This window comes from Mastomys coucha, unplaced genomic scaffold, assembly GCF_008632895.1.
Source record: "Mastomys coucha isolate ucsf_1 unplaced genomic scaffold, UCSF_Mcou_1 pScaffold9, whole genome shotgun sequence".
Taxonomy (NCBI): Eukaryota; Metazoa; Chordata; class Mammalia; order Rodentia; family Muridae; genus Mastomys; species Mastomys coucha.
Window position 1 is genome coordinate 65,954,932 of NW_022196915.1, and position 26,116 is coordinate 65,981,047.

Consider the following 26,116-nt stretch of genomic DNA (forward strand, 5'->3'; position numbering starts at 1 on the left):
AAGTAAAATAACAAAATAAAAAAATAAAAAGCAAATCATCACCATCATTATCAGGTCCACCAGGAAAACAGTGAAATACTGTCTCAGAAAAACAAAAACAGATTTAGCAAATGTCTTTAATATTTTATTTTATAGGAGCTAAATGTGGATAAAATATAAAAGCATTCAAGCACTCATTCCATTTCTAGTATTTTCCAACTTGGAAAGAATCAAGGACTCATATATATTCCTCAGGTACATACAAATGACCTATGAAAAACTGAAAAACAGGTAGAACATAGCTTGATTGGTGCTTGCTGTCTAAAACTGGGAGGGATAGCATACGTGGGTACTCCTAGCTCTGGGGAAGTGGAAACCAGGAGAGTCAGAAGTTGTCTTTAGCCAAGTTACTCAGGAGGGAGTTCCAGACTAGCCTGGCAGACAAGAGGGTCTCAAACCAAACCAAACCAACAATACTCGCCCCACGCGCCCAAATCAAACCAAGCCAACCAACTAAATAAAACCAGAACCCAAACCCTACAGCCCCTTCTCCCCAACCCCCAGTATACCAGTGGGGTGTGCTGGCTCATGTCAACAATCCCAGCACTAAGGTTTTAGGCAGGAGGGTAACTGCAAATTTGAAGGCAGCCAGATGTACATAGTGAGATCCTGACTTAAACCCTTAGCCACCCCAAAGACTACTCAACTATCAAATAGGTGTAATGGTATACCCATTAATTCCAGTATTCTTGAATACTCTTAGGCCAGAGGATCTAGACTTGAAGTTTGTTCTCAAGGGCAACACAGCAGAACTCTTAACAAAACAAATATTAAAATGCCTCAAAATGGAAAGTTTCTGCCCGAGTAATTCCAAAGACTAATCTTCAAATACTGTTTTGTCAGTATTAAGGTAACTTTGATCTATATTAGAAGAAAAAGAGACCCCAATATTTACTTTATGGTTTTTAATAAGCTATTCTTACATGTATACTAATAATTGTAAAAAGACGTATTCACTACCAAAAGTTACATACTGTACAACTTATAAAAAATGATTAAAAATGTTCAAAAGTAATAAAGGGAAGTACTTCAAATAGAATATGAACTTTCTACTTAAGAAACGTAATCAGAAAATGGGAAACATCTAAGTGGACAATGAAACCTATTTCAGTTCAAGCCTTTTGTTGACATTACCTTAGATAAACCTTCCAGTGGACACAGGGCTATGAAAAGGACGCATGACAGGGAAAGGACTATGCCAGAATGTGAACAACTGCCTGGCAGATGCTGCCCCGCTACCTCTAGTCCTCTGAGGCTTGGTCCCATGTTAAGATGCTTTTAAGACACTGCAGCTATAAGCTGACCTGGGGCAAGCATAGGTTTCAACCCTTGGTCCAGCTGTCACTCTGCACTTCAGTACTCAAGATGATCCTCTTCCTGGCTCTCCATCTTAAATGGAGTAAGACAAGCCGATCTGCAGTTTTCTACATCCAGGCTTCAGAAAGGACTGTCAAACCACATTGTCTTGGGGCTGTGCACTTCTGCATCTGATTTCTTATTTCTCAGGTAACAAGTAAACTTCAGTGTACGGAAATGGTGCATTTTCAATGAAGAATAAATATGTTTATAAGTAAGGCTAGCGCAAACATCTTCCCAATGTTTTAAATAACAGACACATAGCATCTTAAATTATATATAATTAGCAATTTTAGACATCGAACATAATACACTGTATTACAATGCAATGTGGTAGGCTTCCACATTTGGAACAAAAATTTCACATGAAAAAAGATTTATTTTGATTCACATAAAATATATTTAGCATAAATGTAAAATGCAACACGACAGTATTCACAGCACAGAGGAGCTTGGAAAGGACACACCTTCTCTCCACAGCTTTACAGTCACTCATCCTCACCTCGCTGTCTTAAATTTCGAGATTTTCCATTTTCAATTCTTCTCTTTTTGAAGACGGGGGCCACTCCATCTGCTGCAACTCCCAGAGAAGAAACTGTTTTCTCTTTAAATACCACTTTGATTTCCCCAACACCAGCTTCTGAAGTTGACAGACACTCACTTTCAGTGCTTGGAAGTTCCAAATCCACCTCTTCTCTGGAACAGAAAGAGAATGAAACTATTAGCTGACAGATTAAGGTAATTCCCTGTATATGAACCACAAGCCACACAAACACACAGCACCTTCCCAATGGGAACACTGAGGGGAATCAGGAGCTGTCACCTGGGAACACTAAGCTACTTCTGTTTCTGGCTAACCTTACACTCTCTGATGGCACTGTGGATGACTTCAAGCTCCCAAGCCTCTGAATCCATCCCTCCAGTCCTGGGTTAGCTGTGTACTGCCTGGCTCTAGATTTATAATGCTGACTTTAGTCTCAAAACACTCAGATGAACATGTGCTAGGACGAGTCTCATTTGTTCTATTTCTGATGCAAAAGAACACAGCATCTTATTACACACTGTTTGTATATGACGTGCAGTATAAACAGGTAATAGGGAAGCTGTGGAAACTGGTTTTACCATGGACTGACAGAGATTTTGAAAGTTTACATACTATAAGATGGAAAGAATGGAATATTAATGTCCTACTATAGAAGACTCAATGGACTATTTGCCTAGCATCTTTTTATTCTGAGAACTAGCCCTTCAACTATCTATAAACAATCTGGCTGGGCCAGAAATCTGTTACCTGCTTAACATGAGCCTCTCAGTACCTTATCCTCTAGAGCAGTGGTTCTCAACCTTCCTAATGCCATGACTCTTTAATATAGTTCCACTCTTTGTGGTGACCCACAACCAAAAAATGACTTTCGTTGCTACTTCCTAACTATGATTTTACTGTTGTTATAAATCTCAATGTAAGTATCTGTGTATCTGATGGTGTAAAGCAATCGCTGTGAAAGGGCTGTTCTACCTCCAAAGGGGTCACGACCCACGGGTTGAGAAACACTGCCTTAAAGACAGTCAACTGGTCTATGAAGGAGTTACTAGCTCATCAAGTCCACCCATGAGATTTCTGGATAGAGCAGAAAGATCATCAAATTCAGTGGTTGAGACTAAAAAACTACTGGAAACCAAATACCATCCTGCTTAGAAAGAATTCACAAGACAGAGAATAAAGCTAGCAAATGGAAAAGCAGGGACGAGAGATGAAGAATCTAATTTGTTTTGAAAATATGCCTCTGAGACTCCACTTTAGATTTTGTTTTAGGTGTAATGGATGTTTTCCCTGCGTGTATATCTGTGTACTACATGGGTAAAATGCCCATAAGGGCCAGAAGGAGGTGTCAGATCATCTGAAATTAGTTACAGTTGGTTGTTAGCCACAATGTTGGTATTGGGAACGAAACCCAGGTCCTCTCCAAGAGCAGTAAGCACTCTTAACAACTTAAGAAATCTCTAAATAGGGATAGAGAGATGGCTCAGAGGTTAAGAGCACTGACTGCTCTTCTGAAGGTCCTGAGTTCAAATCCTAGCAACCACATGGTGGCTCACAACCATCTGTAATGAGATCTGACTCCCTCTTCTGGAGAGTCTGAAGACAGCTACAGTGTACTTACATATAATAAATAAATAAATCTTTAAAAGATAAAAAAAATCTCTAAATAAATAAAAGTCTTTATTGCTATTTTATAGTAGCTATCCTTGGTGTCTTCTGTACACCAGACAGTACATGAGGCCCTAGAGTAGAAATACTCTCATTGGTCTATAACCATTCTCTTTTTTCAAGATCAGCATAAGCATTACTTTTATTATTAGCTTTTTCTTCCAGAACCCACTGACTTCAGGTCATGTCTACTCAGAATTACTACTGAGTTTGGGATAAGGAACTGGTTCATGATAAAGTTAACTATTGTAGTGTTTTTTTTTTTTTTTTTTTTTTTTTTTGCTGTAGCTGTTTTTTAAATTAAATTGTGTGTGTATGAGTGTCTGTGCACTTGTGTATGTAGTACCTGTGGAGGCCAAAAGAAGGCATCTTACAGAGCTGCCCGGTACTTGTATTACTCTACTACAAAGAAAAGTACAACTTGTCCATTAAAGGGCAGGCTTTGGTTTTGGTTTTGCAGCTTTTTGAGATAGGCATCTTACTCTGTAGTGTATGCTTCTGAAGCAATTCCTGCCTCTGTCTCCTCAGTGTTTGTGTGTGTGTGTGTGTGTGTTTGTTTTTTCCAAGACGGGTTTCTCTGTGTAGCCTTGGCTATCCTGGAACTCACTCTGTAGACCAGGCTGGCCTTGAACTCAGAAATCTGCCTGCCTCTGCCTCCCAAGTGCTGGGATTAAAGGCGTGCGCCACTACCGCCCCGGCCTGTTTCATCTTTTAAAATTAAAATATTCTAGGAATGAAAGAGAGAAAAATTAAAAATATTTTAAGAATGGGCGCTGGACAGATGGCTCAGTGGTTAAGAGCACTGTCTGTTCTTCCAGAGGTTCTGAGTTCAATTCCCAGGAACCACATGGTGGCTCACAACCATCTGTAATGGATCCGATGACCTCTTCTAGTATGCACTATATATGCATATAGAATACTTACACATAAATAAAATTAAAAAAAATATTCAGCGGTGGAGAGATGGTTCAGAGGTTAAGGGCACCGACTGTTCATCCAAAGGTCCCAAATTCAATTCCCAACAACTAAATGTTGGCTTACAACCATCTGTAATGAGATCTGACGCCCTCTTCTGAAGTGTCTGAAGACAGCTACAGTGTACTTACATACAATAAATAAGTAAGTCTTTTAAAAAAATAAAATAAAGAGGCTGGGCGGTGGTGGTGCACGCCTTTAGTCCCAGCACTTGGGAGGCAGAAGCAGGCAGATCTCTGAGTTTGAGGCCAGCCTGGTCTACAGAGTGAGTTCCAGGACAGCCAGGGATATACAGAGAAACCCTGTCTCGAAAAACTAAAAAAAAAAAAAAACTAAAAAAAAAAAATAAAATAAAGAATCTTTAAAAAGAATATTCTAAGAATGTAAGAAAGAGCATAGCACATAGCACAGCTGAGACTCCTGACCAGTGTGCTGAAGTTCTTGGACACAGCGATGGGTACTTACTGAGACCCAGCCTCTTCCCTCAGTACTTACTGAGACCCAGCCTCTTCCCTCAGTACTTACTGAGACCCAGCCTCTTCCCTCAGTACTTACTGAGACCCAGCCTCTTCCCTCAGTACTTACTGAGACCCAGCCTCTTCCCTCAGTACTTACTGGGACCCAGCCTCTTCCCTCAGTACTTACTGAGACCCAGCCTCTTCCCTCAGGTACTTACTGAGACCCAGCCTCTTCCCTCAGGTACTTACTGAGACCCAGCCTCTTCCCTCAGTACTTACTGAGGCCCAGCCTCTTCCCTCAGTACTTACTGAGGCCCAGCCTCTTCCCTCAGTACTTACTGAGACCCAGCCTCTTCCCTCAGTACTTACTGAGGCCCAGCCTCTTCCCTCAGTACTTACTGAGGCCCAGCCTCTTCTCTCAGTACTTACTGAGACCCAGCCTCTTCCCTCAGTACTTACTGAGGCCCAACCTCTTCCCTCAGTACTTACTGAGACTCAGCCTCTTCTTTAATTTCTTGCCATTCCCCATAAGGGTTCGTCGATTTCTTAAGAGTTTTGGGTTTTTCTTCATTTGTATTTGACGGATTCTGTTTTGGAGTACTTTTTTCTTTTTGTATTTCTGGGCCAATTCTTTTCTCAGTATTTTTATTTTTTTCCTAAAATGAAAAGGTCAATAAATAATACACTTCAAGCAAACTACAGGTAACCTTCAAAAAATTTTAAACTTCTTTAAAAAGTCTTATAAATTATACTAACAATCATTCACTTACTGGTTTAAGTTGTCACACTACGCACACTACATGTACTGGAAGAACTATGTCTAAAACTTAAGTGCATTATACTTAATGATGCTTTTAAAAACTGTACCAGGATGATGCATAAAGACGGCGGTGGCACATACCTTTAAGCAAGTCCAAGATAGCCAGGATTACACAGAAAAACTGACGATGACTCCCCTTGGGGCAGAAGCAGTCCCTACAGCTCTCCTGGGGGAGATGCTTGCTGACACGTCTCCACTGGGCTAAGAAAGCCTTTTACCCTACTCATCTACCTCAGAGTGTACACCATACATGTACTGGGGTTTCAGCCTCTTTGCAAATTACACAGCCAAGAGTAGCTTGATTGGAATTTCTTTTGTATTCTACAATGGTTCTTACCTCATCCCTTAAGTAGCCCAGGGAGGCCTGAACGTCTAATTTTCCTATCTTTGCTTATCAAGTGCCACATGCTCAGCAACATGATTTTCTTGTTCCCTTTTCCCTCGACAGGGTCTCACTGTGATGCCCCACCTGCTCTCAAACTCAGATCTGCCTGTCCTGCCCCTCAAGTGTTAGAATTGAAAGCATATGCTATCATACCCCAGACATGACTTTCATATCAAAATGTCTGGCTTTTACTTCCGTTAGCTCCAAAATCAATGATCTTGACCTTCACTGTGTTTCAGTCACCTAGTATTAAAACATTAAATTCTGGTCTGGGGAATGTAGCTCAGATAGTACCATGCAGAAGGCCCTTTTCCAAGCACAGAATAAACTGGACATTGTGGCACAAACCTGTAATCCTAGCATTTAGGAGGTGGATGCGGGAGGATCAGAAGTTCAAGGTCATCTTTAGCTACATAGGGAGTTCAAGGCAAGACTGGGCTGGAGACCCTGTCTTAAAATAGTAATAAAAGTTTTGTCTTCATCCCCAAGCAAAAATCCCTAAGATTGTCATTTATTTTTATTCAAACTAAGTCAGAACTCTAAAATGCTTCAGTTATGACATCTTTTGACTATGTAGTTCTATTTCCTTTGGCTTTCTCACTCTCACTTGTACTATACTGCTCACCTATCTCCCTATCCTTTCCAAGACCACTGTGTTCTCTGAGTCTGTTGGTCTCTTTTAGACTTTGCATCCTTCTTTTACAGTTCAAATTCATAAAAGTATCTTTAAACTCTCCTTTGCTAGCACCCTAAACATGCTTACTTGTAGCTTTTCTATTGTACATAACTGAAAGATATCCATAGTTGTATATAAACATTTGTATGCTCTAAAGCTGGATTTCTAGAGTTATAGCCCCCCACAATTATAGTAGAGACTTTTAACACTTCTGATTATTGTGTCTACTAGTCCTTTGAATATTTACTTAAAAAAAAAAATCCAAGTCCGTCAGTGGTGGCACTTGGGAGGCAGAGGCAGGCGGATTTCTGGGTTTGAGGCCAGCTTGTTCTACAGAGTGAGTTCCAGGACAGCCAGGGCTACACAGAGAAACCCTCGAAAAACAACAAACAAACAAACAAACAAAAAAATCCAAAACATTCTACATAGGGCTAATTAAGTAGTGATGCATTTATACTATGGAATATTACATAGTCACTGAACTGGCAGATAAGAGTTACTGATGTCTTTATGAAAGGTTAAATTGAAAGCTCACATTAAAATCTTATTATACTATTGGTTACTTTATTTAAAATAATATGCATACTGGCTGGCAGGGAGGTACCTCGGTTATAGATGGCATGAGTAACATGCCTGAGGTACAAGGTTAAACCTTAATACCCTTTCCATGTGTTTGTGTCTGAACAGAAAAAAAGCTGCAGGCAAATACAAGAACTAATATAGTGGATTGTTCTGGGAGGAGGCAAGATTAAATGTAGTTTCATCACTGTTTACCTCTACACTGTACCTTTTTTTTTAAGACACATTAGTTCTGATAGGAAGAAATCAGACTACCCAACGTTGACTATGAACACTGTGAGCTGGTTATTACAAGGGCCCAGTTGCTGCTTCTCTACAACTGTGATACACATCTCCTTCTGTGTCCCTTAAGAATTGAAGGAGAGGATAGAGAAATCCCAGGCAATGACAGGACCTTAGGAGTGCCTAGGAAAGTCTCTCTAGCATCTTTCCTACACTTTTGAGGCCAGTCATCTCTACCATGATTAGTGGTCTTATCCTAAGCCACACCTAAACTATAAACTGCTTTTCTACTCCCTATGAGTTCTGCTACCCAAAACGTTGATTAAGCTTTTAGAAGGGCACTGAGGATTTCCTAATTGCTAAATTTAATAGACTTAGACTTTTTCTTCTTTTTCCTTTTAAAAAAGTTAAATGTCTTAAAAAGTACATTTTTACTATTTATTTTGTGTGGATGTATACACATTGATATGCATGTGAAAGTCAAAGGGCAATTTGTGGGAGTCAGTTCTTTCCTTCCGATGTCACCATGTGGGACTCAGGGATGGAACTCAGCCATCAAGAGCCTTTACTCCTGAGTTGTCTCGATAGCTCCCTTTTAATAAACACACGCTTGTTTTGTTGTTTTGTTTTCAGGTTGTATGTGTGTTTACAACATGTGTGTCCTGGAGATAAAACTCAAGTGTCTTCTATCCAGCTCAGCAAACTTGATTCTGGACCCACGTGGTCTCCATGTTTGGCTTTTGGAACACTTCTGGCCCTCCACATCTGCCCTCACAGCTCTAGCACAAGGGAATTTAAAAACATGTTTAACACCCACAGTTACTCTTCTAAGCTAGCTTACATCCAAACTTACAGTACTGTCAGTAGTTGCTATTTACTACTATTTCTATTTCTAGTCTAGGTATGCACTGGCCTGACAGCTTTCTGAATGTTAAAATGCTTCTTAAAGTTACAGGTTTAAGGCCAGGGTATGGATGGCGCAGGCCTTCAATACCAGCATCCTGAGACGGATGCAGGCAGATCTGTCATCAGTTTAAGGCTAAGCCTGGTCTACATAATGAGTCCTGGGCCAGTAAGGGCTGCATACTGAGGCTCCCATCTTAAAAAAAAAAAAAAAAAAAAAAAGGCTGGGCGGTGGTGGCACATGCCTTTAATCCCAGCACTTGGGAGGCAGAGGCAGGCGGATTTCTGAATTCGAGGCCAGCCTGGTCTACAGAGTGAGTTCCAGGACAGCTAAGGTGACACAGAGAAACCCTGTCTCGAAAAAACCAAAAAAAAAAAAAAAAAAAAAAAGTTTAGAAGGTCTAAAATAGGCAGGCTTAGTGTTTTGCTCTCAAGGATAAATAGTACAGTCAGCTATCCAAATGCCAAAATACAGCTGACCTCACCCTTATTTTGAGTGACTCATTTCAAGATCTCTAATGGGTAGATGTCTAAATCCATTCATTATACCATATCAAACCACACAAACCCAATAATGGTAAGTTTAGTTTATAAATTAGGTACAGTAAGAGATAGTAAATGGCAAACTACTACAAGAACACACTGTAATGTAAGATTTCATCATGCCACACAAGTTAAAAACTATAAATTGCTTTTTCTAGATTTTCTATTTACTATTTTCAAACCCTGGTTGACCAGGAGTAACAGAAACCACGGAAAATCAGCCTGACAAATGCGTGTGAAAAGTAAAACAAGAGCCCACCTTAAACCTGATTACCAGCTTCTTCGTTTCTGCAGAGGCCTCTCCCGCCTTCTTCTTCTGTTCACCATCAGAGTCACTGGGAGAATCGGATGACTTGGAGTCTTCTACGGTGTCAGGTAGCTTTTCACTGTCCTTACTAGAAAGCACATCACCACCATGTGGAATGAAATCATCAGGCTTTTCCCATTTGGATTCTGCTCAACACATTTTAATAACTGTATTACTTACTTAGCAATACTTCGCAGCAATATAACACTTTTTACCATTTACTACTACCAAATAATACAGCATTTTCATAGCTATATTTTATCTTTTACTATTCAGAAAATTTAGGAGACTCTGTACTTACTAAACTCATAAACTAACTCTAAATGGGAAAGAACTTGGGAAGGGGTGATAGTTTTAAAAATCTTCAGTTTATTTGAATACAATTTCAAGAAACATAGTCATAATGACTTTACAAAATTTTCTAGAAACTTCTCACAAAGAATTTTCTGGAGTTTTCAATCAGAATATGCTATTTAATAGTAAAGGAATCTCAATTGGCTGAACTCCACTGCCATCTAGTGTTCATCGTGCTTTTAAAGAAATTACAATGTTTCTTCTCGTCTTCGTCTCTATTTTTAGTTTAATAAAAGGGAGAAAAAAAATATACAATTTGTTCCTAGCCAAGACAATTTTAAGAGTGAAGGAGACTAGGAGACAGAGGAGGGTGATTTCTGAGTTCAAGGTCTGCCTGGTTTGCATGATTCAGATCAGCCAGCTACAAAGTAAGACCCTGACTTAACTAACAACCAATCAAGAATAAAAGTGGCTACTAATTACATTGATCAGGATTAAACTCCTCCCAACCTGAGAACATAGTTCTTCCTTCTGAAGAATGGCTACATGCTCAGTTACTTTGCTGATAAGAAGTGAGATGAGTTAGACTTGTATTAATTCTAAAGTCCTACTATATTAATATGCTAAAGGCCCAATCCTTTACTTACATGGTATAGTACTTATATGGTACTGCTTTCACTGGGCAAAACTGGTATCTGAAGGTTTAAAAGGCTGTTTGTTCCCAAGAGAAGGAATACAGGGTTTGGGTAGTCAGAATTAAAAACAGAATAAGGAAGACACTGAGCTGGTAGCAGAAAGGAAAGCATGAAGAGTGACAAGGACAGATGTCTGGTGGTACATGGCTGAGAAACTTGAGGCCACTTCACTAAAGGAACTTAAACTATCCAAATAGCAACCTTACTTCATTGTACATTGTCATAAATATCAAGAAGAACATGGTCAAGTTTTAATATCCTCTGTGCTTCCCAACCCTAGTACTTTATTTTCTCAAGTTCTGTTGGATATGAACCTGAACATAAGATATGTGGTGGGAGAAAAAGAAATGATTTAAAATAGTTGAAATCCAGGTACAAGAAACATTGAAGACTAGCGGGGTATGGTGGCCCAGTCCTGTAACTGCGGCCCTTGAGAGGCAAGACTTCAAGGTCGCCAGGCAGTAGTGGTGGTGCACACCTTTAATCCCAGCACTTGGGAGGCAGAGGCAGGCGGATTTTTGAGTTCTAGGACAGCCAGGGCTACACAGAGAAACCCTGTCTCAAAAAACTAGAGAAAAAAAAAACCCCAAAACCCCCCAAAAACCAAAGACTTAACAGACATTCTGTGATTTTTGTAAGAATTTATTTATTTTTATCTTCTTTGTGTGACAGGAGTGCCTCCTGACTCCAGCTTCCTAGTGATAGATAGGATTACAGGTATGTTTGATTATATGGTGTATGTATATGTGTGGGTGTGTTTGCTAATGCACTTGTATGTAGAGGTCAGAGGACTACTTCTGGTACCTTCCCCTATCATTCTCCACTTACTTTCTTTCCATCCATCCATCCATCTATCCATCCATCCATCTATGTATGTTTCTCTTTCTTTTCTTTCCTTTCCCTACCCCACCTCCCCTCTTTCTTTCTAGGTAGGGTCTCTCACTGAACCTAAAATGGCTATCCAACAAGCCCTGGGGTTTGCCTATCTCTGCTCACCCAGTGCTGGGGTTACAAGTGCTTGCTTCCTCACCTCACCATGTGGATGCTGGGAATCTGAGCTCAGGTCCTCATACTTGGACAGCAAGCACTATACCCAATAGGTTACCTTCCTAGCCCCCAAACCATTTATGTGACACTACAGGTTGATCCCAAGACTGTCCATGCTAGGCAAGCACTCTATCAGTTAAGTGACATTTCTAACACCAGGTTTGTTTTTCTTTCTTTCCTTCTTTCTTTCTTTCTTTCTTTCTTTCTTTCTTTCTTTCTTTCTTTCTTTCTTTCTTTCTTTCTTCCTTTCTTTCTTTTTTTTGTTTTTTCGAGACAGGGTTTCTCTGTGTAGCCCTGGCTGTCCTGGAACTCACTCTGTAGACCAGGCTGGCCACGAACTCAGAAATCCACCTGCCTCTGCCTCCCAAGTGCTGGGATTAAAGGCGTGCGCCACACCCGCTCGGCTGTTTTTCTTAAAAGAAGAAAATAGTGAAGGCCTCAGTATAGCTCAATGAGAGCGTACATGCTCGCTTACATTAGGTCTCAAGTCTGAGCCTTACCATGACAAAAACTGAACTAGGTGATAACTATAGACACTCAGAAGGGAAATTATTAAATCAATCATAAGACCCAGTAATTTTAGAATTGAAGAAGACTCTTCTTAAAGTTTGAAGCCTTACTAAAAACAACATTACGTGGACATAGAGAACTGGCTCAGCAGTTAATTCTTGCTGCTTTCACAGAAGACCTGGGTTCAATTCTAGCACCCACATGGTGACTCAAACCAACAATAACTCTAGTTCCAGGAAATCTGATGATTTCCTCTGGCTTCCTTAAGTACCAGGCTCACATGTGGTGACCATAAATTCATGCAGGCAAAATAGCCATATACATTAAAAAAAAAAAAAGGAATAACATGGATGTACATTACAACAAATGATATATAGAAAGGCTTTAAGCATCCCTTATAAGAGATAACATATACTTCTTACAGAAATATTTATTAAAGTTTTCAAGTTTAGATGTACCCCATATGCAGTTTGGGGTACAATATTAAGTTAAAATAATCCAAGATAACACTCACCTCCTGTTTCTGTATTATAATAATAGGTGTAACCGTCTTCACTTAAACCTTCTACCCAAATGGCCTTTGCTGCTGTCTAATAGGAAGGAAAAAACAATACACTGAAAATGACAATGGCTTCCTCCTGAATAACTAAGGCAAACTTGGCTATCCTTTCATCTCTACCTGGCCCCTGGGAGTCAAGAGAGGTGATAAAGATCATGGCAACTGTCTGGTTTCTATTAGTCACCACCAGCTTTCAAACAGACTGTCTCACCTCTCAAAGTCATGACTCTGTCCAGTTGGGAAGACATGTGAACAACAAATGAACAAATCAACTAATATTTATCCTCAATAGGGTTTGGTATGTGTGCCTGCATTTGTGTATGCATATGTGTGTGCAGAATTTGGAAATAAATTTGCTTAACAAAATTCTACAAAAAGCCACAGTAGCCAGTCTGGGAATTTGTTTAGCTTAGGGTAGAGCGCTGGTCATTCTCAAAAGCCCTCAGAACCAGCACTTCAAATCCAGCCACCCAACCCCAAATTCACCCACCCCCAGAAGCCAATCACTTGAAAGAATAAAGCAAAGACATTATGCTACAGTTACCTTTTTTAAGTTCCCTTGAAATCCTTCTGGCTTCTCCCACTGCGATGCTTAAAACAAAATACATTATAAAATAATTATGCTCTTAAATAAAACAAGTCACCAAAATTTAATTAGGTAAAACCCACAAGCAAGTCATTATACACAAAAATTACAAAATAGTTTATTATTAAAAAATGGAAGAAACAATATATATCCTTAGTGGTCCCACACAGAATACTCATGAATGGCATGTCACTTAGAGAAAGTGGCAGTGACTAAGAGTTATTGAAACTTCCACAGGAAGTATGAGGCATAGGTAGGACTTTCCTCAGAGATAAAGGAATTTATACTTAGCAGGTTATTGACTTATTTTTCCTATCTTTATGTGCTCTTTAATTCTGAAGACCTGGGTTCCTGGCTGGTGGAATTCTTTGGGAAGCATTAGGAAGTGTGGCTGTGTTGGAGGAACTGTGTTGCTGGGGATGGACTTTGAGGTTTCAAAAACCTATACCATTTCCAGTCTGCTTGCTCTCTGCCTCCTGATCGTGGCGGAGATGTAAGCTCTCAGCTACTGTTCCAACACCAAGCCTGCCTGCCGCTATGCATGCTCTCTGCTATGATGGTTATGGGCTTTTCACCTTCTGGGTCTGTGAGCCCCATTTAAATGCTTTCTTTGATAAGTTGCCTTGGTCACGGTGTTTTGTCACAGCAATAGAAAAGTAACTAACTAAGATATCTACTCACCTAAAAATATAGTGCAAGTAAACACAGTGACACATCTTTGTGAAGCCCAGTCAGAAGTACTGCTATGAATCTGAAGCCATCCTTAAAAGACATGCCATCCCCCACTGTGGTGCTATACATTTCTGCTTACTGCAACTGGGAAGGGAGAGGCAGGCAGAGCTCTCCGTGTTTCAGGCCAGCCAGGTTTACAGGGAGACTCTGCCTTTTGAGGGACTTTTCTTTCTCTTTCACCTTCACATCTTTGAGTATTCTCTCAGTATTAAGAACCAGTTAGTTCTTTATGTCTCACTTCCTCTGTGTGTATATGGGTCAGCTTAGTAGGTTTTAAAGGAAAGAGATGGTATTCTGTTGTCTTGAGTAAAGAGAGAGTGAGAGATGAAGAATGAAGAAATTAAAAAGAAGTTATCGAGGACAAGGATACACAAACTAAGATGGTGAAGAAAGGAGGCACATGAAGATAGAGAAGAAAAATAGCTTCAAAGTAAAGCTGAAAACCAAAATAAAACAAAAACCAAACTGCTCATCCCAAGTGCATATTTCTGGTTGATTTACTGTTCAACCACAATATGCATTTCACTTAAGACTTAATGCAGCCCCAGTAGTAATAATTTCTAACAGTTAGAAAACCTTTTCTATAGGCATTTTATTTCAAGACCCTTATAAGTTATGACACAGATATGAATAGTTTACCTTCAGGTAAAGGGCTGTATTTCTGTATAGCTTCACATTTTTTTATTGAGAAAACAGAAAGCTTTTTTGTAAGTAACTTGTAAGATTAATCATGACACTGATTTGCAATAAGTAGGATACTCTTCAGGTTTTTTTTCTTCTTTTTGAGACAGAGTCTTACCCTGTACTCCAGGCTGGCCTAGATCTCACTATGTATTCTAGGCTAGTCTCTTGCCTTGTCTGAATATTCTTCCTCAGTTTTCTGAATGCTGGAAGATAGGGTGTGTACCAACACAAAACACACACAATATTCTAAGCTTTGTGGTAAAAATACAGTTACAGTTTCTCACTGCTTAACATACTTATATTAAATAAAAACCCCAACACAAAAAATATTGTTTTTCGATTTTCTTGCAGTCTGTGCTTCGATAGCATACCTCCTGTGACGAGGTCATAATAATAACAGTGGCCGTCGGCTGTTACGCCTTCTACCCATCTACCCTTTGAAGCTTCCTTCTTTTTCTTCTTCTTCTTTTCCTTTTGTTGATTTGATGCAGGGGTGGGCTGGACAGTGCTGATGACTGGTGATGTAGTTGGCTCTGAAATGTCTAGGAAAAAAGATAAGGGTGGGTAACTATCATTTTAAATTTTCTATCAGTCAGAAACCTGGCAAAGGCAGCCATGCCTGTAGTTCTAGCTCCTCAGGAGGCTGAGGCAGGACAACTATGCGTTTGAGACCAGTCTAGAAAACATCCTTTTAAAAAACAAGCAAACGGGATGGAGAGATGGCTCAAAGATTAAAGCCACTGGATGTTTTTCCAGAGGTCCTGAGTTCAATTCTCAGCAACCACATGGTGGCTCAGAACCATCTGTAATGGGATCTGATGCTCTCTTCTGGTGTGTCTGAAGACAGCAACAGTGTACTCATATAAACGATAAATAAATAAAGCTTTAAAAAAACAAAACAAAAAATGTGGCAAGATTCTCTCTGGGAACAAAACACATCACAATGATGTCATCTGAGATACAATCATGCAAGAATATATAGGGGAGTTTAATAAGGGTTGTTTATTTCTACCAAACAATAAGTCATCCTAGGGTCTGGGGAGTGTGTATGGCCCGGTGTTAGTTCATCTACCAAGAATGTCCAAGGCTCTAGGTTTAATCTTAGCACATCAAGAAGAAAAAAAACAAGACAAACAAAACAACCCACAACTTATTCTAATATTCATCCTAAACAAATCCATGTCTGGGATGTAACTCAGCAGCAGACTGCTCACCTAACATGCACAGGCCATGGGTTGGGCCTCCAGTCCTGAAGGCAGGAGGAATCCAGCAGTGAAGAATTGATGTGGAAATCAGCAAACACATAATTTAAACAGAAATGGTCCCAACAGAGAGCCAACTGAAGACTCCGGGTGCTTTTTTACTGGAAGCAGTACTTAGGTTAAAGGAAACTGAGAGCAATAGTGCATGCCTCCCAGTACTTGGGATGCACAGGTAGGAGACTAGTTTAAGACCATCTTCAGTGACTAACATGAAATCCTGTCTAAAAGACAGATATCCTGCCCACACCAACAAGGCCAAGGCTGATAACAAGAGGAACGGGGTGCTAGAACTCTGGGACATGTCAACAACAAGTTACAAAGGTAAAACTATTAAGTCACTTCCCACTGGCATCTCACTTCTTTACAATATAAATTTTATGTCAGGCATGGTGTCACATGTCTTTAGTCCCAGCACTTGGGAGGCAGAGGTAGGCGGAGCTCTGTGGGTTCAAGGCCAGCCTAGTCTACATAGCGAGCTCCAGGACAGTCATGGGCATCAAAATAAAATCAATCTATCTTCCTTCCTTCATCTCTCTATGAATGAAATTAATGACATGAGTTTTTAACAAACACTTCTCTAATTCTCCAGAAACATACCTATCTAATTTTTCCTCTCAAAATACTTTTATCTTCAGTTGAGTGTAATGATCCATGCCTGTAATCCCAGAACCTGGGAATGTGTCTGACATAGTGATTTTGCAGTTAGTTTGAACTAACCAGTGAGACTCTCATTCATTATTAAATAAATGGCTTTTTGAAACACATGCTCCTTCTTTTCCTTAAATACTATTATTTAGAGTACATTAAGCTGGCAATTGTTCTTATTTAATGAAAGCAATATTCTGCTTAAACCCATAATTAAGAGTTCTTTTTATTAGAGACTAAAGAGCATCATTTCATGCTGAAAAACCTGGCTCAGACTGAGCAGGATGGCCCTTCCCCACTGGCCTCTGTTGTTACCACAAGGTACTAATCACATAGCCAACAGTTCCACTGCTGCAGTCCTCCTCGGCTGCAGCAGACAACTTCTTATAGGGCCATGGTTATTAGTGGAGAGTCGTGACTGGTTAAATTACTGAGAATAAGTGACTGCTGTTATAGTGTGACAACCCAGTGTTCATTAAGGGATCTTCCATATGTCACCTCTTCCAAAGCTCAGGAAACCTCCATCAGGAAGAGGAGGTGGAAAGGCTGCAAGAGCCAGGAGGTAGAGATGTTGCTGTACTGTGACCTTTTCCCTCTGGGTATAACATGGCTAGCTATCCTACCACTACCTTGGAGTAGAGAATACTCCAAGCCAGTCATGGCAATGAAATAAACAAGCAACATGATACAGTGATGATCAAGAATATGCGGATGGTAATGGAACTACTGACGTTTCCTAAGAGGAGGGAGAGGGGACTCATGAGACCTGTTCCTTCTCACATGGGATGCTAGCTATTATTCCATAGAGTTCCAGCTGCTTCCAACAGGTGATCTTGGGAGATGTTCAAGTAAAAGGGAAAGGTTAACAGAACAGAGGCTCCCTCGTGCAGGGTCCCTAAGGTGGCGACCTATGATGGCCTGTACCTCTGTGGTGATGCAGGTGTTTGGGGTCAGCTATGCTCCTGTAACCGACTCCTCATTACTGCTGTCTAGGTTAAGCCCACTAAGGTCACTGGATCTCAAAAGCAAACACTAAAACTATCTGGCCATCTTACCCACTCCACAAGAACTACAATCAAGATCCACAATGTGCCTTAGCGATACGGTGCCCAGTTTGTTGAAGCCTACAGAGCTTTAGGAGGTGGGGCCTGGCTGGTGGAGGGACATCAATGGGGCGGTCCCTCTAAACTTTTATCTACCTTCTGACCTGGCCTGCTCTCTCTGCTTCTGGTCCGTCATATGCACATAAGCGTCCATCTGGAGCACCCAGCACTGTGTAGCAGTGGTGGGTTGACGGTCTGTCCTGTAGGATGTTTTGTCAGGCATTTTGTCATGAGAAAAGTAACTAACACAATCTGTCATGGAAGAAAGCTCATAAAAATGTCCTACTCCAGAGCCTAAACTCAATAACATAGAGATGTTCAAAAACACCCCTCACTTAAACCCTCAATAAACTGCCTGCTTGAGGTAAAGTCATTATTTGTCTATAAAAGCAAGTGCTTCATTATGTAGCCAATCATATAAGTAGATACAACTCAGTTTTGGCCATTTTGAAAATGTAACTAAAATGCAAGTTTGTTTGCTTTTTGTTTTTTTTTTTTAATAAATAGTGCCTATCGGGCTGGTGAGATGGCTCAGCGGGTAAGAGCACTGACTGTTCTTCTGAAAGTCCTGAGTTCAAATCCCAGCAACTACATGGTGGCTTACAACCACCCATAATGAGATCTGATGCCCTCTTCTGGTGTGGCTGAAGACATCTACAGTGTACTTATGTATAACAATAAATCTTTAAAAAAAAAAAAACAAAAAAAACCGGGAGATGGTGGCGCACGCCTTTAATCCCAGCACTTGAGAGGCAGACAGATTTCTGAGTTCGAGGCCAGCCGGGTCTACAGAATAAGTCCCAGGACAGCCAAGGCTACACAAAGAAACCCTGTCTCGAAAAAAAACTGCAAGGTTTTAGAAATGAATCATTCAGCTAGGATGGAGTGAGGACTAGCTAACTATAAAGGTAATATGGTTGATCTGAATAAATGTATCAAAAAACCTGAAGCATTAAAAGCAAAACAAGAGGCTAGCAAGATGGCTCAGTGTATAAGGGCGCTTGCCACTGAGCTTCAGGACCTGAGTTTGATCCTTGGAACCCACACGGTGGAAAGAGAGAACTGGTTCTTCACTGTCCACATATTCATCAACACAAACACACAGAAATAAATAAATGAGTGAATGTGAAAAGTAAAGCAAGCTGCATGGTGACTCATGCTTTTAATTTTTAAATTCGTACTCAGAAGGCCTAGGAAGAAGGCGCACAGTTTAAACCACCCCAGGATATACTAGGATTTACCTCAACAACAAAACTACCACAGCACCAGCACAAGTACTGCAAAGCCCACATTCTTAATAGGACTCTGATACATCTAGAAGCACTGGACTATTCCAAGTGCAGAATGCCCATATGAAACCGTAAAAGGGCACTGAGCACAGGCTGTGATGGTGCTGTAAGGTGTGCATGCTGATGTACCTGAAGGTAAGCCAAGCCTTTTCAGATCCTCTTGGTATGCCTTCAGGGCAGCTGCCTCCATGGCGGCAAACTCCTTGGATGCCTTTTCTTCTTCCTTCGCCTTATCCAAGCTTTTCTGTTTAATCTGTGTAAGACACAGGCGACGGCAAGAGTGAGAGAAGAGACCACCATTGCCCAGAAAGAGAACAAAGAGCCAATGGGGATTACCTCACTGATCCTCCTGGCCACATTTTCCTTGTGATTCTTTCCTCTTTCATGAAACTCAACGCTCTGGAAAATGAGAAAGGGAAACAATTATTAAACAAAATTGTAATCACAGGGCTGAAATATAAAATCATAATGGTACAAAATAGGAAATGACTAGTTTAATACAAACTGAATCAAATGATGCTGGTGTTCTAAGCAGATTATTGTGCTCTCCCACCAAGTGCTCTCTGGTTCTTAAAACAAGCCAGGATGACCACACCAGTCAGAGGAAATCTATAGTACTCTTCTGACTAACCCAGGGAATACGGTGTAAAAGGGACGTGAGACACGAAGCCTTTCAAAAAGAAAGAAGTCACAGCTGGGCAGTGGTGGAGCTCTCTTTTAATCTTTTAAGCACTCAGGAAGCAGAGGCAGGCAGATCTCTGAGTTGGAGGCCAGCCTAGTCTACAGAGGGCATCCCAGGATAGCCGGGGCTACACACAGAAACCCTGTCTTGAAAAGCGACTTGGTTTTTAAAACATTAAGAAAAACAGATACCTAAAAATTCCTTGTTTGGGCACGTAAGACGGCTTAGCCGGTCAAGGTGCTTGCAACCAAACCTGACCACCAGATTCAACCCCCAGGACCCATATGATGGACTCTTGAGGTTGTCCTCTGCCACTCGCATGCCAGGGAATACCCACACCAACACATACACACACACACCCACATAATAAATTAAAAAAATTCCTCACATTGTGCAAAATGATGTAATAAAACAAAGTTATTCATCGAAGTATTGTTTGTAGCAACAATCTTGTAGTCTACCTACTGGGGACTGGCTGAGTGTACTGCACACACTCCCACAGGCTTTTACTAGAACAGAAAAGGAGCTCACAGTTCCCTATGTACTGACATGGTAGAAACAGGATACACTGTTCAGTTAAAAAAACCCTGCTACCTTGTGAACAAGATGGAATAAAATACACACACACACGGAAATAATGAAAGGATAGACATGGGAGAAGGGGGAGGTGACTTCTGAAGAGTAACAGTAATTAGATGGCTGGGGACAGGGACGGCTGACTGAGCACTGGGACCTACTTAAATAACCAGAAATTCTCACAAAATTATAGATGTCTGGTGGTAAGAAATAAGAAATCCCCTAAAAGTCCTGTCAATCAAGCCCTGTATGATGAGTTAGCCAAGCTGTTCTAATACACTCCTCAGAGCACCTCTTAAAGCTGGGCTTTGTAAGGCAGTCAGTCATCTCTAGTGTTCCTATACTGGGTTACTTACAGCTGATGATTACACCATACAAAGGATACCGTATTAAACCACTACTCAAAATTGAATATTGATTTTCATTAATAGCTAAATCACTACATGTATAAGAAGAAGCATGCAGACCTCGAGAAAGATAATTTATTTTCATAACTCATTAAAACTATGTTACTATGCAGGTATCTCCAGGGATGGATTTTTTTTTCTTCAATTTATGTGGTTTTAAAAATCTCATGGCAGTTTTGGTAAGGATTGGCCTAAGCCAAATAAAATATGCACAATCTTTAGCAACTACTAGCAAAGCCAAAGGGAAGAGCAACACTCCTCCCAAAGCCAGAGATCATTCAATAGTGAGTAGCGAGAGAATGTAGCATAGTATATGGTATCACTCCGTGGTGTGCAATAGTTCTGCCAAGCAGTAAGGTCACATACATGCAAGATATCACAGGGTTGGTCTGGTTTTCCAAGCCAGGTTTTCTCTGTGTAGACCTGGCTGTCCTTGAACTGACTCTGCAGAACAAGTGGCCCCTGAGCTCAGAGACCTGCCTATACCTGCCTCCCAAGGCTGGGATTAAAGGCGTGCGCTACCACAGCCTGGCCCAGCCTAGAGGTTTTGATACAGTAGTTTGTCTCACCATGGCACATCTGAGAGGGAAGAAAGCTAGCTGACTTTTTACTTTATGCCATAAAAGTTGAATCCAGGAGTTGGGTGGCAGTGCACACCTTTATTCCCAGCACTTGGGAAGCAAAGGCAGGTAGATCTCTGTGAGATGCAGGCTGGCCTGGTCTAGAGTGAGTTACGGTCTGGAAACCCTGCCTTGAAAAATCACCCCCACCCCTGCAAAAATAGTGGGACAAGGCTACCAGCGTAAGGTATATTACAGCTGCTCTCTTTGTATTTCATCAGGGAATAATGCTGTTCTCTCTGGAGAACAGGAAAAAATTACAATATTCTTTTTTGAGGGGCAGGTATTCTATAAACAAGGATGAGATCACCCCACTCACTGTTCATTTCCTCAAAGGCCCCAGAAACAATTTGGCCTTAAAATCAAAGTTAGATTGATGAAAAGGAGAAGGCTGTGGCTTTTCATAAGGGGAATCAAGCAAAAGAAACCTTTTTAGGTTCTGAAGAAGAAAGAGCACTATACATGAAAGTGGTTTGGAAACACTACTTAAAGTCAAAAAGCAACTAAAATTTCATACAGGCCTATTGTCTGCTATCCAGCACTTGCAGTAATCACAGAATTTCTTTGGTTGTGACTTCCAGTAGTCGGCCCTGAAAGAGGAAAAACAACTCTTAAGTTTATCCAAAAGTTGAAAGAGAATTTTTATAATTGTTAAAAAGTGGGATATAAGGCTGTCGACGGGCTTCCGTCTTGGCAAGGGAGTCGTATTATTTATGTGAAGCTAAATTCCGCAGAAAGCTGTGGAGGTAAATCATGGGCTCCTCGGTACTGCACGGAGTATTTCCCTTCCCCGTACCGTTCTATAGCTAACTAATTCATTTGTTCTGGGGGGCGGGAGGCTGGGAAAAGCCCCAGGACGTCTGCAGCCGGCCGTAGCGCCCCCCGGGGCCCCGGAGCCGGCGGGCTGGCGAGCGGACGGGCGGGGGCGGCACTCGAGTCCCCGGCTCCGGCCAAGAGGGCGGCCGCGTCTCTCGGAGAACCGGCCCGGCAGGTTCGGGCGGCCCCGGGCGAGCGGAGGGGCGGGAGGAGTCCGCTCGCGGGGAGAGCCCCAGCCGACCCGACTCACATGACCGCGGTGGCTCCGCCGGTCACCCCCGACCCCGCTCACGGACGTCCACCGCTGGCGAAGGCCGGGACCTCTGGGCCTCGGCGTTCCCGGCGCACGGCGTTTCCGCGGGAGGACTACGGCGGCCGCGACGGCCCAATCCGCGCGCGCGGTGTCACCGCCTCCTCCCCTCCCCCGCGGGGCGGTACTCGCCGCGCCGGAGAGGTGGGGTCGGGATAAAGGGGTTGAGGTCACCCAGAAGGGACGAAAGCGCGACGGGACCGGAGCTGCGGGCCCCGAGCGTCCGAGCCTGGCTCCATCCCCGCGGTTCTCACGCCTCCCGGGAATCCAGCACCTCCACTCCCGAACTAGAGGCTCGCCCGCCTCCCCCGTAGCCCCAGCAGCGCGCAGCCCTCGGCTTTGCCGGCTCGCCCGCCCGCTCGCTCTGTGACCGGGGAGCAGCCGGGACCTGACGGCTGAGAAAGAAAGGCAGGCGCAGCCGCCCGTTCTGGGAGCGTCGGCCCCGCTCTTCCCCACCCCCGCCACGCCCGCGCGCTCCGCCGGGCTCGTGCCCGCGCGCGGGGCAGTGGCCGCGGAGGCGGCTTCGGTAGGAGCCGGGCGGCGGCGGCGTGTGGCTGAGCGGTAGCGTCGCCCGACGCTAGTCAGGTGGGTCACGGCAGTGCTCTTAGCAGCACTTCCCATATGGTCTAGCGGTTAGGATTCCTGGTTTTCACCCAGGCGGCCCGGGTTCGACTCCCGGTATGGGAACGGTGTATCTTTTCTGGTTGCTATCTTTGAGTTTGGACGAATTGACTTTTTTGCTTTTCGGGTGGCGCTGGCTAACTTCTGCGTCTGCGTTCGGGTGAGTTTGTGAGCGAGCCGCGTCGTGGCTAGCCCGGGCTGGGAGCCGGCTCGCCGAGCGCTCCGAGTTTCGCTTTCCGAGCGGCCGCACCCCGCCCTCAGCCCGTACTTTTCCAGGCGCTCGGGAGGTGATGATTAACTCGGGCCTCGCCTTATCTCCCCCCGCCCGGGTGCCCCCTCGGCCCACACCCTGCTCCGCCGTCCCCTTCCGACCCGGCGGGGCCGGGGCGTGCCCGCCGCGCTCCAGTTACTGTCAACAGCGGCTGGAGACCCCAAGGCTCGCCGGACCCCCGCTGATCCCTATCGCCCGCCCGGCTCTAGGACTCCCCGCCGCGTGCACCCGAGCCGGGTCCACCGCTTCTCCACCCCAGGCAACCCTCGCCTCTTGCGAGACAAGGCCCTTGGTAGAAACGTCTCTTATTTTCCCTTCAACTCCCCTTTCCTCTTCAAACACACCGCAAACTGCGGAGAAGAAAAAAAAATATCACTGGGCTGAGATGTCTTGAAAGAACAGAACCGGCTTTCCGGGAGGCTGTTTAATCAGCGTCACTGATTTAAAAAAAAAAAAAAAAAATCATGGGATGGAGGTGGAGCTTGGAAGACAGAAAATTAGCCCGGAGACTGGGGAGGGGATGTTACAACAAAGTTGCACTGTACTTTTAAATATAGAAGCCCTGTGTTTATTACAAAGAAGCGGCCCAGCTGTGTTTGCAGCCCGAGCGCTGTAAACGAAACAAAAGCGTTATCAGAAATGCGAGTTGAAATTAGAAAATTGGGGCAGCTGAGATGTTTAGTCTGTGTCGCCTTTGGGCACAAATAAGGAAAAACTGACTCCCGCGGATGAGTTTCTGGTCAGAGCCATTACTGAGCAGAAGTTTTGGTTGGTTGTGTTGTTTCCCAACATATTTTATAGCCTTAACTGGCTATAAAATTTGAAAATAGCTGTTAATGTGATCTGGGCAATTTAGGGATTCATTAGCCTTTCCTCGTAAAAATTAAACCTAGAAAACCCCGTCAGCAAATATTTAAAACATGAGTGTTTATGCATGTCAGGTAACCCCCCCCCCCCCAGATGTTTTGAGGTTCTTGCTGTTCAGGCGCGTTAGGTAGATGGGTAGTGCTGGATAGAATCCCATTTCGGCTCCAGTCATTAGCTATGGGGCAGTTTGGAGGTCTTTGACCTTAGTGTAGTGGTGTCTTCTAGCTTTTAGAGCCGTAAGCACTTCATCATTATTATATTAAGATGGTTTTTCAATGTGGCTCAAGATAGCCGAGAACTCACTAGGAGCCAGAACTGCTAGGGTTTGTGATTCTCCTGCTCCTGCCTCTCAGCGGTGGGATTTCAGGCATGTGTGCCTCAAGGCCTGTTTTAGATTCTTTCTGGGCCTGAGGGTAAGGTGAGTATGTTCAGACCTCTTCTCACGTACCCCAGGGTAGCCCCAAAGTCTCTGTGGTGATGAAGCTAACCTTTGGTCTTGCTCCTCCTGCCTCTTCAGTGCTCAGATCACAGGCTTACGGCACCAGTCTAGATTTAAAAAAATGCTAATTAAAATTGTGTATGTGTATGAACGTTTGCCTTCATGTGTACCATGTGTGTGCCTGGTGCCCAGGGGGGTCAGAACAGTGTGTCAGACCCTAGAATTGGAGTTATGGATGTTGTGAGCCACCACCGTGTTTGGGTGCTGGGGAATCAAGCCCTCACCTGGGCAGGACCTCTCTAGCAGCCCCTAGGTTCTCCATTAACTGCACATTCTTCACAGACTTTAGATAAATCTTGAATAGGTAGTGGGAGCAGAAATTTTTATCTAAAAGTTTCGTGTGCTGTGTCATTAAGAACGGGGCACTAACGACTTGGTTGCAGATTTGGATGAAAAGACTCCTATCCCTGCCTTGTTTAATTTTTGCAAGTATTTGACTGGCGCTGCAACCTATGTTATCATAGATGGAACAGTAAGTGATCGCAGGTGGGCTTACTGCATGTTTGGGGGCAGTTTAGGACAGTGTTAGAGTGACAGCTTTCCTGCCCAACATGTCCTCCGTCTAGCTCTGGGCCAGGTGGGAACAGGCAGGCAGGGAATGGTTCCTAGAGGTGAGGTGGAGACTTGGCTGGGGAGGGGCAAGAGAGGAGAGTGTTTGCCCTGCCCCTTGAAGAACTGGTTGGATTTCTCCCACTGGGGAGTGTAAATCATAAAACCCGAGGTGGATGGGACTGGGACCCGGAGAGCAGCAGGAAGTATGGTCAGTAGGCTAGGAGCTGGAGACCAGCAGGGAGTAGGGGTAGCGGTAGGCATGCAGTGCCTGGAGGGGGCCGGTGGCAGAGCAAGAAGAGAGGCAGGGATTTCAAACTTTTGCAACTTCGGGTAGGTTCCACGTTCTTTTACTCTTTTCTACCTGGAGAAGTCTGCCAACTCTTTGTTCTGTGTTATTGTTATGGTGACACTGATTCTTGCTGTCCTAGCCCAGGTTAGCAGATGTGTTCCGCCACACCCAACCTCTGAGAAGCTCAAATGCAGCTGTGGTATGTGAAAACGAGAAGAAATCTGACTTCAGAAGACTCAGACAATAGAGGAACATGCAGACTATTGTGTGCCCATAGCTTTTATGTTTAGGCGTTGAATATTTTCAAATCAGTAGAATGGAAAAGCAATCAATTAGACTGTATAAGGATGAAGTCTGGGGTTAAATTTTGGGAGTGAGTTGCAGGTGTCCTTGGCAAGACCTTGATAATTCCTGAATAGTTGGGAAGATTATATTTGATAAATGTCTGAAGATTCTTTCGTTACTTTGCCAGTGGCTAAGGTGCTCTCTCTAGGCCATGAATAGCTAACTGTACCAACCGAGTGCTAATTCACCCAGGCCGTGTGGTGACCGTTGGTCCTGTCAGGTGCAGCCAGGAGAGGTGTGAAAGTTCAATGGAAACAAGTTCAGTAGGAGACAAGGTGAGTTAGGCCAAATCCAGAGACCTTTCCCCCCCGCCCCTCGGCCTCTGCTTCCCCACTTTAACTGCCTGTCTGCCCCTCACCGCCCCTCACCGCCCCTCACTGCCC

At 43.1% G+C, this 26,116-nt stretch overlaps 2 protein-coding genes and 1 non-coding gene across 3 annotated transcripts in view; 2 read left to right on the forward strand and 1 right to left on the reverse strand.

Annotated features, from left to right (window-relative positions):
* Positions 1-929: 929 nt before the first annotated feature.
* Positions 930-22,567, reverse strand: Wbp4 (WW domain binding protein 4). The gene is made up of 10 exons (XM_031362615.1): positions 22,230-22,567; positions 21,681-21,753; positions 19,215-19,277; positions 19,008-19,131; positions 14,951-15,121; positions 13,122-13,168; positions 12,533-12,608; positions 9,425-9,618; positions 5,527-5,693; positions 930-2,091 (listed from the first exon to the last, which is right to left on the reverse strand). Coding segments are annotated over exons 1-10 (1,125 nt in total). The 5' UTR covers positions 22,232-22,567; the 3' UTR covers positions 930-1,883.
* A 195-nt stretch (positions 22,568-22,762) lies between these two features.
* Elf1 (E74 like ETS transcription factor 1) overlaps positions 22,763-26,116 on the forward strand; it is a 98,348-nt gene continuing 94,994 nt past the window's right edge. Inside the window, exon 1 of the mRNA XM_031362610.1 lies at positions 22,763-22,874. The gene's annotated coding sequence lies outside the window, so the exon portion shown is untranslated. The remainder of the gene's footprint in view (positions 22,875-26,116) is intronic.
* Trnae-uuc lies at positions 22,905-22,976 on the forward strand. The gene has a single exon. It is a non-coding gene; the product is annotated as a tRNA-Glu (tRNA).